The 15,150-nt window shown below is 38.4% G+C and overlaps 1 protein-coding gene across 1 annotated transcript in view; it reads left to right on the top strand.

The window, feature by feature from the left end:
* Positions 1–13,967, top strand: part of LOC149018957 (wall-associated receptor kinase 2-like) — a 16,080-nt gene extending 2,113 nt beyond the window's left edge. Inside the window, exons 3-6 of the mRNA XM_089154027.1 lie at positions 3,271–4,405; positions 4,743–4,875; positions 9,287–9,536; positions 12,826–13,967. Coding sequence (XP_089010153.1) covers positions 3,271–4,405; positions 4,743–4,875; positions 9,287–9,536; positions 12,826–13,967 — 2,660 coding nt within the window. The remainder of the gene's footprint in view (positions 1–3,270; positions 4,406–4,742; positions 4,876–9,286; positions 9,537–12,825) is intronic.
* The last annotated feature ends 1,183 nt before the right edge of the window (positions 13,968–15,150 follow it).

Here is a 15,150-nt window from a genome sequence, read left to right as displayed (position 1 = left end):
CCTCCGAACCCATATCCCCCTTGTTGCTTGAAACTTGCTCACCATTCACACCACCTCCCCTGGCAACACCACCACCTTCTCCCTTGCTGCCTGTGTGATATCAGCCTCCTTTTTAGCCCTACATTGTTCCACCATATGGACAAAGCATTCACATTCAAAGCATTCACATTCACACACTTTCAATCTCCCCCTCCTCCTCCTGCACGACCTTCTGGAGAAAGTGGGAGACTTTCAATGTACTTGGTTCACATTTCTCCATGAACCTCCTCCACCAACTCCGCATCCAATTTGTTATAGGCGTACTCACTGTCTCTGCAATGGACAACACCACCTTCTCATTCTAGTACTCCAATGGTAATTCCAGAAAATGAACCTAATGCGTCCAAAATCTGCTCAGCCGTTAGATCTCTAATAAATGACCTGCAAAAACAATCGTCAGATGTGGTCCGACCGCTGGGGTCAGGAATCCACCTCCGAAGGCTAAGTCAGCTGATGAACTTAATCACAAAAGGCTCTGCTTGTGTACAGAGCAAAAGTATGAATAGATGGAATACGATTCAGATACCTCTCTCGAAAGTAGGTTGTGCCTTATATAGTGTTTATCGTCGAATCTCCTTCGTTGGATTTACTCACGCCTTCTTCGGGTGACCGTCCAATCTTAACGGTTAGATCCGTTGTTAATAGATCCGTTCATCGTAGGATAATGGATAACTGCACGATCGTAGCGTGCAGTTATCTGAAGAAACACAATCCTTTGCTCCCGCAAGTGTTGCTAACCGTCTGCTTGACGATTTGTCCACTCCGAGTATGACGGGTTCGGGAGTTAACTGAGTAGATAACTTCTTCTGTAAGTGTATCTCTTAAACCCGGCTCGCACGGATGCGAGTCGGTTTGTTTCTTCCTAACCGGGGTCAAGGGTTGAATCAAGGGCGGACCCGGTTCGATTGTGATTTCTCCCGTATTAGAACTCAAACCAACTTTATAGATGGTTGAGATATACATTAACATTTGGGCCCCCACAATTGAAACTAAGTAGTATGCAACCCTGCCTTCATGGGCAATGCCTCCAAATAGAAGCCATATCACCTTTGTTCCCAAACTGAAAAATAACCAAGCCCTTACTGATAGAATGAAGAATCACATGAGTAGAAATCTTCCATCCTTGTCAAACCTCCTTCCTCACCCCTTACATCGTAATTTGTGAAAATAAAACCTACCAACTAAAGCGAATTTGAATAATTTATACTACTCATATGCAGACTAAGGGATTATAATGCTTCAAAATCTCCTTGCATGAATTAGCTCATCGAGATAGTCCACAAAGTTCATAGCCCCTCCACTCACCAAACCAACATAGGACACCTTCACCACTGCCACACTACCTGGTTGGATATCCTGTTGCATAGCCACAGAAGTATCCTTTCTCTGATGGAAACCTTTTTCTTGCGAAATTACTTCCTCCAGAAATTTCAGGCTTTCTCTCTCCTCCACCCAGTTCAATCACAGTTGCGGAATATTACATCTACTATCCTCAAAATTTTAAAAATACATTAGGTACCCTTAGCGCTAGCTTTGTCAGTTTTTAAGAGAGAATGACAAATTTTCTTTTCTTTTTCTTTTTTTGGTGGGGTGGTGGTGTGGGTTGTGTGTTTATAGGGGAGCTTCTGCATATAAGACAGGGAGGGGATCATTATACACACCATCAAGGAGAGTCAAGCATATGACTTCTTCACTAAGATGTGTTGGTCATTACTAACTAAGGCAACTCTTTGGTGGTCCATTTTTCCTTATCTTCTCTTCTACGTCCCAACCCACCCACTCCCTACCTCAAATGATCACCACTGCATATCTCAGCTACAACAAACACAATGAAGAAACAATGAAATAGGAAGAAGAAAATTGCACCAAAAGTAACCTAAAATTTCAATATTAGACCCATTAAGCCATTGTATAGTTGTCCTAAAGTGGGTATTCAAGTGGTGATCATGTATGAGGTGAGCGACTTCATCATTAGGATGTATGGTAACGAACAACAACAAAGGACCCGGAATAACTCCAAACTGTGACCAAACAACCTTACAAAGGGAGTCATTGCAACGAGAATATAAAATGGGGAAAGCACATGTAGAAGGCAAGATTTACACGGTTCACTTGAAGGTTATGTCAACAACAAAACTCTATGATGGTCTTGCTATAAATTTGGAAAAGAAAAGACACAATGAAGAAAAAGCTAAGTGGGTAAAAAACACTTGCAGCAAGATAAACTTAAAATTCTTTAGACCTATTTAACCATAGTGGTACTACATATCCTAAGAAGAGAGGGTCAGAGTGGGTTTTCGAGAGGTGGTCAAATATGAATTAAGGGTTCAACCATATAATTTATACAAAGGAACAAAGGACTGGAATAAATCAAAACTATGATAAAACAATATTGCACATAGGTCAACATAATGAAATGTAAAAATGAAAATGCACATGTAAAGGACAAGATTTAGGTGATTCTCCCAAATCTATGTCTACTAGAAAAGCTATGTAATGGACACTACAAAGATGAAGAAATGGAAATACAGCTCTAAGATGTTTCTCTACCACATCTTAGAACCCAAGCATTGTACTTATAACATAAAATAGTGAGGAAAAAAAACCTAACCTTCCTCCAAATTTATATATATTTAGTTATTTATTTTTTTGCATGTGGGGGATGGGGGAGTATACTAGGAACACCTCCAAATTGTCTGGGAGCCCATAACTAATCTGTTCAAAGAGCTTGAAATTATATAAATGACCCACATCTTCATGGAAATATTATTGTGTCGAGTTCTCATCCTCCAAATCCCTTCAAATTCTATCCCATAAACGTGACACTAAGGTACTCAAAATCTAATGTTCCATTATTAATCTTAAATACTCTCAACGTTTCAACAGTACTTCTCTTTCTTTCCAAACCCCTCCAAACACACCACATGATTGTTTGCAACTTTAAGAGGGTAATATATACAATTTTATGTTATATCTTATAAGTTTATAATTTGGCAACTAGAAGAGTATTTATGCTTTTTACAGTCAAACTGGATCAATCCAATTGGAATCTCCATGGTCCATAGATTGGAATCTTCAACCCACCTGTCTTTCTCTCTACTTTGGAGGTCAGATGATGCCTTTGACCATGAATGCATACACGTTTCTAGATCTTCTAGTGTTTTTCTTCGTCTCTTAGACACAAAAGATGTAAAAGATCAACATCAATCTGTTTTTTTTTTTTTTTTGCAGGATTCAGTGTATGCGCCATAGCTCTACTTAGCTTCATTTGGTTTATAGCAATTACTTATAAGAAAAGACGTCTGCTTAAGTTCTTCAAACAAAATGGAGGTATGTTATTACAACAACAAATAGCTTTGTATAAAAGGGTCAGAGATACCGCCAAGATTTTCACCATAAAGGAGTTGAAGAGGGCAACCAAGAACTTCAATCATAGGCAAATACTCGGTGAAGGAGGGTTTGGCACAGTATATAGGGGAATCTTACCCGGGGGAAAAATTGTTGCAATTAAGAAATCCAAAATTATGGATCAAACCCAGATTATACAGTTTATAAATGAGGTAGACATCCTCTCTCAGATTAATCACAGACATGTGGTGAAGCTCTTAGGTTGTTGCCTACAGACAGAAGTCCCTTTGTTAGTTTATGAGTTCGTCTCCAATGGAACCCTCTACCAACTGATCCATGGTGAGAATAAAGCTGCTCCTTTTTCATGGGAGGATCGCATAAGAATTGCTGCAGAAACTGCAGATGCACTTGCTTATCTGCACTCTTCTCATTCAGTTCCTATCTTTCATAGGGATGTGAAGTCTTCTAATATACTACTGGATGATAAGTACAGTGCTAAAGTATCTGATTTCGGAGCTTCAAGATTGGTTCCCATGGATCAAACTCATAAGACAACAGTAATTCAAGGGACTCATGGATACTTGGACCCAGAATGTCTTCCTTCAGGCCATCTAACTGATAAAAGTGATGTTTACAGTTTTGGAGTTGTTCTTGCAGAGCTTTTGACTGGGAAAAAGGCAGTTTTTATGGATGGATCTGGGGAATGGATAGTTCTTGCAAAGTTTTTACCATCTTCAGTGAAAAATGGGAATTTTTTTCATATTCTTGATGATCGGATAAAAGAGGATGATGGGAAGAGCCAACAGTTTCTAATAGTTGCTAAGATTGCTAGTAACTGCCTAGAAGATAGAAGGGAAGATAGACCTACAATGAAGGAAGTTGTAAGGGAACTTGATTCTTTGAAGATGGTTCATGATCAATCAACATCACAACATATTCAGCAAGAAACTGACCTTTCTCCTGGTGGAGTACTGACTAGCTCTTCTGATCCAACTCTTGAAATAGATAATTGGAAATAGCTTCGTTGAATATGGTCTTTGTGAAAATGATTATGGTAATGCATATTCTGTTTTTGTCAGTTTGTTTGAGATTACTAGGTCTATCTTTATTTTGTGGAGTGATATAGTAATCATGTGAGAATTAATCAGGGTTTGGAAGCTTTAGCTTGTGGTCTTCATTGAGATTTTATTTGGTCTATGTATTTTGGTGGTTATCTAACTTATAAGAAGATTACCACTGAATTTTATCCCCCTCACTATAATACTATTTTCTGTTCTACTACAACTTCTTTATCAAAGAATAAAATTAAATTACAGCTAAATAGTATGACTTTCTATGATATATGTGGTGCATAGTATTAGGTTGTTAAGAACCATTATAGATAAACTCAGTGTAGTAAAAATGCGGATGCTGAAAAAGATGACCGGCAAAAGTAGGGAGGATAAAGTAAGGAATGTTTATACTAGAGCTAGTCTTGGAGTAGTTCTGGTAAATGATAAGTGATGGCGGAGTCATATTAGGTGGTACGACCATTTCAATGGAGGCCTCTAAATGCCCTTGTATAAAGGAGTGACTTAACCAAATAGAAGAAACTAAAAAAAAACCTAAAGTAACCTTATGAGAAGTGGTTAGAAATGATATGCATGGGTTAGGCCGCTTATATAGATTAACGGAAATCTTTCAATGCTCCTATAGGGAAGAATGGATAACAAATGTGGTGAGAAAGGATGTGCACAGCTTAGGCTTCATATCCAATATCGTCTCTAATGGAGTTGATTGGAATGCAAGGATCCATGTAGCCAACCCCATATGGTTGAGATAAGGCTTCTTCATGTTTTTATTGAGTACAACCTAGTTAGAACTTGCATGTGCAGATGCACGTGTCTCTAAATTAGAGAAAGATAGAGAAAGTACTAATAATGATTATTGACATTGTAATCAATATAATTCTTGAGAAAAGTTCTACCAACTGAAAAAAAAAAAAAAAAAAAAAGTATAAAATATTGAATAAATTGGAAATTTAGACTCTTTTTGGTATGGTTTTCATTTTTTTATTTTACCTATTTTTCAAAATCAGTACTAAATATTATTTTGAGTTAAAATAAAAAAGTCATTTGTTAACCAATACGTTTGCTAAAGTCCATAATTTCAAAGAGAGTTGGGGGGGGGGGGGAGAGAGAGAGAGAGAGAGAGAGAGAGAGAGAGAGAGAGAGAGAGAGAGAGAGAGAGAGAGAGAGAGAGAGAGAGTGATGAGAGAGTTTGAAAAGAGATGTACGTGGTTCAGTTGATCTTTGCAACCTACGTCCACAGAAATGTGATTTGCTTATTTGAGATTGATTGTAGTATATATTACATATTTATAGTTACAAGAGTCCTGTGCAACATAAATCTTGGACTCTTACTCTAGAGTTTGAATTACACAAGTTAACTATTTGTGTTTGGTATGAACTATGTCTCTTGTGTGTATTGTTGTGGATAAGATGTAAGCTGCTGGAGTCTCTTAAGTAGATGAGTTTAAGCCTTGCATGCATGGAGGAGGTAGGTGAGTTTGAGTGGAGTTCTTGAAGTCTTGCACGCATGGAGGTAGTTGAGTTTGAGTGGAGTGCTTGAAGCCTTGCACACATGGAGTGGTGGCCGCTAGGGCAACCCCAAATTCAGCTAGGGTTGCGTGGTTTTCCTATTTTGCCCTCAGATTGCAAAAAACCAAAATTATCATTAACACTCCCTCCTCAAACTCAAGGGCAGAGATGAGACCTTGAGGTTGGACATCAAGATGGTGAACGATTGATGGGAGAGAGGCTTAGTGAACATGTTAGCAAGTTGGTCTTTGGTGGAGAGAAATCGAACTTGGAGGTCTCCCTTGGCAACCTTATCACGGACAAAATGGAAGTCTTATCCACATGTTTGGTTCATGCTTGGAAGACAGGATTGGTAGTGAGATAGGTGGCCCCCACATTATCACACCAGAGAATTGGAGCGGAAGGCAGATATACTGATAATTCATGTAACAAAGATTGTAACCAGATAAGCTTGGTAGTGGCATTAGCAAGAGCACGATATTCAGACTCAATGCTTGAGTGGGCCATTGTGTTTTGCTTCTTTGAACTCCAAGAGATAAGGTTATATCCCAAAATAATAGTACAACCACCAGTAGATTTGTGATCATCTAGGCAGCCTACCCAGTCAACATCCGAAAAAGTAGATAAACTAAGTGGAGGGTCAGGAACGATAAGAAGTCCTCGTGAGGAGGTTCCATTTAAGTAGCAAAGAATCCCTTCAATGACCGACCAATGACCGACTGTGGGGGTGCATAAACGGATAAACTTTATTTACCGCAAATTGGATATTTGGCCTGGTCATGGTCGCATATTGAAGGGCATCGACGACAGTGCGATACATCATAGGATCAACCATTAATTGCCCTGTAAACTTGCTTAACTTGTTAGTAGTGGAAACCAATGTAGAGAGTGGTTTGCAATTAGTCATACTTTCCTGCTTGAGAAGATCTTGAATATACTGTCTTTGAGAAAAATGTAGACCAGTAGAAGAACGAGTAATAGACATGCCCAAAAAAAAAAAAAAATGAAGAGGACCCAAATCCTTTAATGCAAAAACATAGTCAATATCCCTAAGAAACTAAGCTAAGAGACTGTCAAAACTACCAGTAAGGATAATATCATCAACATAGATCAACATAAAAATAATGCCATGAGGACTTTGAAAGATAAACAGTGAGGTGTCAGTCTTGGACCCAACGAACCATACTCAAGAAGATAAGAGCTAAGCATATCAAACCAAGCTCGTGCGGCCTGCTTTAAACCATAAAGAGAGCGCTAGAGTTTGCATACACAATCAGGGTGATGTGTATCAACAAAGCCAGGAGGTTGCTTCATATAGACTATTTCATTCAAAACCATGAAGAAAGGCATTCTAAATATCCAGTTGTTTGAATTGGCCAACAACGAGAGACTGCTAGGGATAAGACTAGTTGAATAGTGGTTTGTTTAACCACTGGACTAAAGGTTTCAAGGTAGTTCAAACCCTCATGTTGATTGAACCTTTTGCCACCAGGCAGGCTTTGTACCTCTCAATGGATCCATCTGCCTTGCATTTGACCCGAAAAACCCATTTGCAGCCAATAACATTGTGAGAGGGAGATGGTAGAACTAAAGATCAAGTTCCATTCGTCAATAAAGTAATGAGTTCTTCGTCCATAGCTTTCCGCCATTGAGGGTATTTGTTGGCAATGGTAAAAGAGGTAGGCTCTAGGTGGGGATGTTCTGGTTGGGAAGAGGAGAGGAGAGCCTTAGGGTTTGTCTTTGATCTTATGATCATGTGATGAGTATTAACCGTAGGATGAGAGGTAGAGGAAGGGAGGAGTTCACTAGAGTCATAGGGAAGATCGATAATAAGGTTAATAGGAGATTCAGATAGGGTAGGGGAAGGTAGAGGTGGTTCGGCTAGGGTGGGAGATGGGGGAGTGGGTTTGGCCAAAGGAGAGACTCTAGAAGTCGTGGGGGGGGGTTGTTTTGGGGGAGTTAGAGGTGGAGTGGGACCCTGTGGGAGGAGGAGGGGAATAGGACTCTCCAAGAGAAGCCAATCCTGGTGGAGGTCTTAAGATGGAGGCAAGTGTAGGATTGGGAGTGGAGTTGTGCAATTTTGGAGGAAGCCCTAAAAGAGAGGTAAGTGGTGGGGTAGGAGATAGGGTTACCTCACTAGCAAGGAAAGGAAATTGCCGCTCATCAAAGACAACATGGCAATAAACCAGAATTTTACCATTGGCTGGATTGTAACACTTATAACCTTTATGGCGGGAACTATGTCCCAAGAAGACATGCAAAGTAGATCGAAATTCTAATTTGTTCTTCTTATAAGGCCTCAAACATGGGTAGCATGCACAACAAAAATTCCTCAAAGAGTCATAGTCAGGTTGGACCTTAAATAACTTAAAGTGAGGAGAAGTATTGAGCAACACTTGCCTAGGTAACCGATTTATCAGAAAAACAACAGTTTTAAGAGCATACATTCAAAACTTCTTAGGGCAAGAGGCATGGGCTAAGAGAGTCAACCCAGTTTCCACAATATGCTGATGTCGGCATTCAACAGCCCCATTTTGTTCATGAGTGTGAGGGCAAGAACATCTATGGTCAATACCATGTTCTTGAAGAAAGAAGAAACAGTTTGGTATTGACCTCCTCAATCACTATAAAACTGCTTAATATGACGAGAAAAGAGATTCTCAACAAGTAACTTGAATCTCATAAAACTATTAACAACCTCATATTTAAACAGTCATGGGATAAAGCCAAATAAACTTGCTGAAGTCATCCACAAAAATCACTTAATAACGAAAACCTTCAATCGACTCAATAGGAGAGGGTCCCCAAACATCCAAAAAAATAAATCCAAAGGTCCATCAAAAATAGAATTAAAGGAGTGAAACGGGAGTTTATGATCCAAAACTTCTTAGGGAAAGAGGAATGGGCTAAGAGAGTCAACCTAGTTTCCACAATATGCTGATGTTGGCATTCAACAACCCCATTTTGTTCATGAGTGTGAGGTTAAGAACATCTATGTCAATACCATGTTCTTGAAGAAAGAAGAAACAATTCGGTATTCACCTCCCCAAGTCACTATAAAACGCTTAATACGATGAGAAAAGAGATTCTCAACAAGTAACTTGAATCTCTTAAAAATATTAACAACCTCGGATTTAAACAGTCATGGGATAAAATCAAATAAACTTGCTGAAATCATCCACAAAAATCACATAATAATGAAAACCTTCAATAGACTCAACAAAAGAGGATCCCCAAACATCCATGTAAATTGTAAACCAACCCCCTATCTTGCAAATGATCAATTCTACTGTGTTTGATGAATAGCTTAACACTGACAGACAATCTTTTTCGCTGTTTTTGTTGGTGGTGGATTGGTTTTGATGATGATGATGATGAAGATGTGGATGAATGTAAGGTTGCACATCTTCATAACTGCAGTGAGAGCTAAATGTAAGAATAGTGTTGGAGGTTACAGCTGCCACTGTCCATTGGGCTATTGTGGCGATGGCTGGAAAAGTGGAACTTCCCTTTATGGTGCACCAAAAGGAATTGGGTGTAAGAATACTAACATCATACCCATTATTACAGGTCTGTCTTTTCTTTCTCAAATGTCATCCCTCATCTATCTTTACTTTTTGGTAAAGCAATGTGATATCAATCTCTATCACACAAATTTTTTTTGTCTAGATCTTTATATCTTGAGCAAATTGCACATAGCCACTCAAATTGGGTAAATTTTATTTTTATCAAAAATGTCGAATTTATTAATATGAAAAGAAAAGCATTCAAGACCAATTCTCAAAAGTTATATATCACATAGTATACACCTCTCAAAATACTACAAATAGAGTCACTCAGAACGAAATCTTAATTTTTGCATAGCATCTACCCATTCACCAAATTCTCTTTTTTAGTTTTCAAATCTTTCACCTTGAGAGTCCACTACATTTCCAACCCTATCATGTCCCTTAACTACAAAAATTTCAATTTGACTTTCAAAGCCTTCAAATTGAGATTCTACTATATTTCCAATTCTCCTAGTGTCCTCAATCGACTCAAAGTGGATTCCAGGCACCTTATCCTCACCCACCAGATTTTTAAATTCACATTTTCAAAAATTCGTACTCACCTCTTTGTCAAACTCTCCATAGCAGGCTAGGGTCTCATCCGATGGCTTTTGAGCTGGAAAAGATTGAGAAATTATAGGAGTTTCAAACCGATTGAAACTATGTTGTAGCAAGAGTCCCCTCTAAACCCATCCCCCCCCCCCCCCACCCCTTTTGCTCGAAACTTGCTCTCCATCTACACCACCTCCCTTGACAATGCCATCACCTTCTCCCTTGTTGCTTATGTAATATCAGCCTCTTTTTTAGCCTTACATTGTGCCACCATATGGGCAAAGCGTTCACAATACACGCACTTTCAATCCCCCCCCTCCTACACGACCTTCTAGAGAAACTTGAAGACTTTCAGTGTACCTGGTTCACATTGCTCCACATGAACCTCCTCCATCCACTCTGCATCCAATTCGAGTTCAACAAGGACAGGAACAAAATTGCCACAGAAAACCTGTTTGGTCTTCTAGTCTAAAGCTACAGGCCTACCCATTGTCTTTGCAATGGACAACACTATCTTCTGATGTTAGTACTCCAATGGTAATACCATTAAATGAACCCAAACCAGCTTTATAGGTGGTTGAGATATACATTAACATTTGGCCCCCCACCGTTGAAACCAAGTAGTTTACAACCCTGCCTTCTTGGGCAATGCCTCCAAATATGAGTCATATCACCTTTGTTCCCAAACAGAAAAATTACCAAGCCTTCATTGACAGAATGAAAAATGACATGATTAGAAATCTTCCATCCTTGTCGAACCTCATTCCTCACCCTTCCCATCGTAATTTGTGAAAATCAAATCTACCAATTAAAGCAAATTTGAACAATTTATGCTACTACTCATATGCAGACCAAGGAATTACAATTTCATTACATGAATTAGCTCATGGAGATAGTCCAAAGAGATCATAGCCCCTACACTCACCACACCAGCATAGGACTTCTTCACCACTGCCTCCTTACCTAGTCGAATATCCCCTTGCATTGCCACAAGAATATCCTTTGTCAAATAGAAATCTTTCCTTGCGAAATTCCTTCCTCCGGGAATTTTAGACTTTCTCTCTCCTCCACCCAATCAATAACAGTTGAGGAATACTACATCTACTATTCTTAAAATTTTAAAAATACATTAGATACCCTTAGCCTTGGCTTTGTTAGTTTTTAAGAGAGAATGACAATTTTGCATCTTCTTCTCTCTTTTTTTTTTTTTTTTTTTTTTTTGGGGGGGGGGGGGGGTTTGTGGTTACAAGGGACCTTCTACTTATAAGAGAGGGAGGGGATCATACACACCATCAAGGAGAGTCAAGCACATGACTTCTTCACAAAGAGGTGTTGGTCATTACCATCTAAGCCAACTCTTTGGTGGTCCATTTTTTCTTTTCTTCTCTTCTACATCCCAACCCACTTCCCAACATCAAATAATCACCACTGCATATGAGGAGTAGACCTATTAAGCCATTGCCATATAGTTGTCTTAAAGTGGGTATTCAAGTGGTGGTTAGGTATGCGGTGAGCGACTTCGCCATTAGGATGTATGTATGGAACAACAACAAAGAACCGGAATAACTCCAAACAATCTTACAAAGGGGGTCAATGCAACAAGAATGTAAAATGGGGAAAGCTCATGTCACTTGAAGGTTACAACAACAACAAAGCTCTATGATGGTTTCACTGTAAATTTGAAAAGAAAGGACACAATGAAGAAAAAGTTAACTGCGTAAAAAACTTGCAGCAAGATAAACTTAAAATCCTTTAGACCTATTTTACCATAGTGGTACTACATATCCTAAGAAGAGAGGGTTAGAGCGGGTGTTCGAGAGGCGGTCAAATATTAGTTAAGGATTCAACCATAGGATTTATACAGAGGAACAAACGACTAGAATAATTCAAACTATGATAAAACAATCTTGCACATAGGTCAACATAATGAAAATGTAAAAATGGAAAATGCACATGTAAAGGACAAGAATTAGGTGATTCTCCCGAATGCTATGTCTACAACAAAGCCATGTAATGAACACTACAAAGATGTGAAATGGAAATACAGCTCTATGATGTTTCTACCCCATCTTAAAACCCAAGCACTGTACTTATAACATAAAATAGTGAGGCAAAAACCTAACCTTCCTCCAAATACTCCCCCATCCCCACACGCAAAAATATATAAATGAAAGAAAAACCAATTAAAAAAAAGAAGAAGCCGAAAACAGAAACAAAAACTAAGAACACCTCTAAATTGTCTGGGAGCCCATAACTAATCAGTTGAAAGAGCTTGGAATTAGATAAATGACCCACATCTTCATGGAAATATTATTGCGTCGAGTTCTCATCCTCCAAATCCCTTCAAATTCTATCCCAAAAACGTGACACTAAGGTGCTCAAAATCTAATGTTCTGTTATTAATCTTAAATACTCTCCACGTTTCAACAATACCTTCTCTTTCTTTCCAAACACACCACATGATTGTTTGCAACTTTAAGGGGTAATATACACAAATTTTATCTTATATCTTATAAGTTTATAATTTGGCATTAGAAGAGTATTGTTGCTTTTTAGAGTCAAACTGAATCAATCCAATTGGAATCTCTAGGACCCATACATTTGAATCTTCAATCCACCTGTCTTTCTCTCTACTTTAGAGGTCAGGTGGTGCCTTTGACCATGATTGCATACACATTTCCAGCTCTTGGTGTTTTTCTTCATCTCTTAGACACAAAAGATGTAAAACATCAACATGGATCTGTTTTTTATTTTTGCAGGAGTCAGTGTATGCACCATAGCTTTACCTAGCTTCATTTGGTTTATATATTGGGCAATTACTTATAAGAAAAGACGTTTGCTTAAGTTCTTCAAACAAAATGGAGGTATGTTATTACAACAACAAATAGCTTTGTATAAAGGGGCCAGAGATATCGCACAGATTTTCACCATAAAAGAGTTGAAGAGGGCAACCAAGAACTTTGATCGTAGTCAAATACTTGGTGAAGGAGGGTTTGGCACAGTATATAGGGGAATCTTACCCGGGAGAAAAATTGTTGCCATTAAGAAATCCAAAATTATGGATCAAACCCAGATTATACAGTTTATAAATGAGGTTGACATCCTCTCTCAGATTAATCACAGGCATGTAGTGAAGCTCTTAGGCTGTTGCCTACAGACAGAAGTCCCTTTGTTAGTTTATGAATTCGTCTCCAATGGAACCCTCTACCAACTGATCCATGGTGAGAATAAAGCTGCTTCTTTTTCATGGGAGGATCGCTTAAGAATTGCTGCAGAAACTGCAGATGCACTTGCTTATCTGCACTCTTCTCATTCAGTTCCTATCTTTCATAGGGATGTGAAGTCTTCTAATATACTACTGGATGATAATTACAGTGCTAAAGTATCTGATTTCGGAGCTTCAAGATTGGTTCCTGTGGATCAAACTCATAAGACAACAGTAATTCAAGGGACTTATGGATACTTGGACCCAGAATGTCTTCCTTCAGGCCATCTAACTGATAAAAGTGATGTTTACAGTTTTGGAGTTGTTCTTGCAGAACTTTTGACGGGGAAAAAGCCAATTTTCATGGATGAATCTGGGGAATGGATAGTTCTTGCAAAGTTTTTACCATCTTCAGTGAAAAAGGGGAATCTTTTTCATATTCTTGATGATCGGATAAAAGAGGATGATGGGAAGAACCAACAGTTTCTAATTGTTGCTGAGATTGCAAGTAACTGCCTAGAAGATAGAAGGGAAGATAGACCTACAATGAAGGAAGTTGTAAGGGAACTTGATTCTTTGAAGATGGTTCATGATCAACCAACGTCACGACATATTCAGCAAGAGATTGACCTTTCTCCAGGTGGACTACCGCCCAGCTCTTCTAATCCAACTCTTGAAATAGATAACCGAAAATAGCTTTGTTGAATATGGTGTTTGTGAAAATGATTATGGTAATGCATTTTCTTTTTGTTGTCAGTTTGTTTGGGAATACTAGATCAATCTTTATTTTATGGTGTGATATAGTAATCATGTGAGAATTAATCATGGTTTGGAAGCTTTTGCTTGAGGTATTCATTGAGATTTTATTTGGTCTATGTATTTTGGTGGTTATCTAACTTACCGCTGAATTTTATCCCCTTCAATATAATGTTTGTTGTTCTACTACAACTCCTTTGACCCATAAGCTTTGGGGTCATCGCCTTCCTCCATCAAAACCAAACTCACTACCTGCATCTATCAAATTGAGTTGGGCATCTTTACTCTCACCTGCTGCCATAATGTCATCAGCAAAGCTCTCCATATCGACCTTTGCTTCCAAGATCATGACGATCATCTGCCCCCCATCGGCCTCTGCATCAAGCCTTTTCTGGCACAAACATGGTCTGAAGAGACTCAATCTCAATAGTCCGACAAGTAATTAAGTTGAAATTTTCTAGGATCTCACAAGATATAAGAAGATTATAAAAAAAATGGCAAATTTACGCGCTTAACCTCAGTTTTACATGTTATACGCACGTGGATTTTGAAAACCACCACAAAAATAACTGAGATAGATTTCCATAGAAAAATAAAAAACAAGCTTCAACCTGTTTTTAGTTTTCGAGTTTTTTTTTTTTCCCTCTTTAAAATAGAAAATAGGTTGTATAAATAGTACCAAATAATATAAAAAACATTTATTTAGGTAAAAATCAAAATGAAAATTATACCAAACACTGGCTTAATTTACTATTTTAAACCTATTCTAACTTATTTTTCTCCATTTGAACTTTTTGCATTTATTGTCTCCATATTCTACTGAACCGAGCCATTGTTTCATCTCAGAGGCTCATTTTGAATGACAGAGGAAGAATGGGAGAGGACAATTTAGAATTAGAAAGAACAAAAGAATGGCAAAGATAAGTGTAAGTAAAGAGCCACCAATAGGCGAAAAAGTAGTCTTCCATAAAAAGGAAAATAGAACGAAGGAGAAAGACCAAGGGAGAGAGAGGTGGGGGTGGGGGGTTGGAAATTAAATATTCTGATTTACAAACTTGTATCAACAAAGACAGTATTCCAGTTTGCATATCGATCACTACAATCAATCCCATTGAATCTCATA

This window comes from Hakea prostrata, chromosome 4, assembly GCF_041222555.1.
Source record: "Hakea prostrata isolate BN-2017 chromosome 4, UWA_Hpros_2, whole genome shotgun sequence".
Taxonomy (NCBI): domain Eukaryota; kingdom Viridiplantae; phylum Streptophyta; class Magnoliopsida; order Proteales; family Proteaceae; genus Hakea; species Hakea prostrata.
This window is presented reverse-complemented; position numbering and strand designations above follow the sequence as displayed.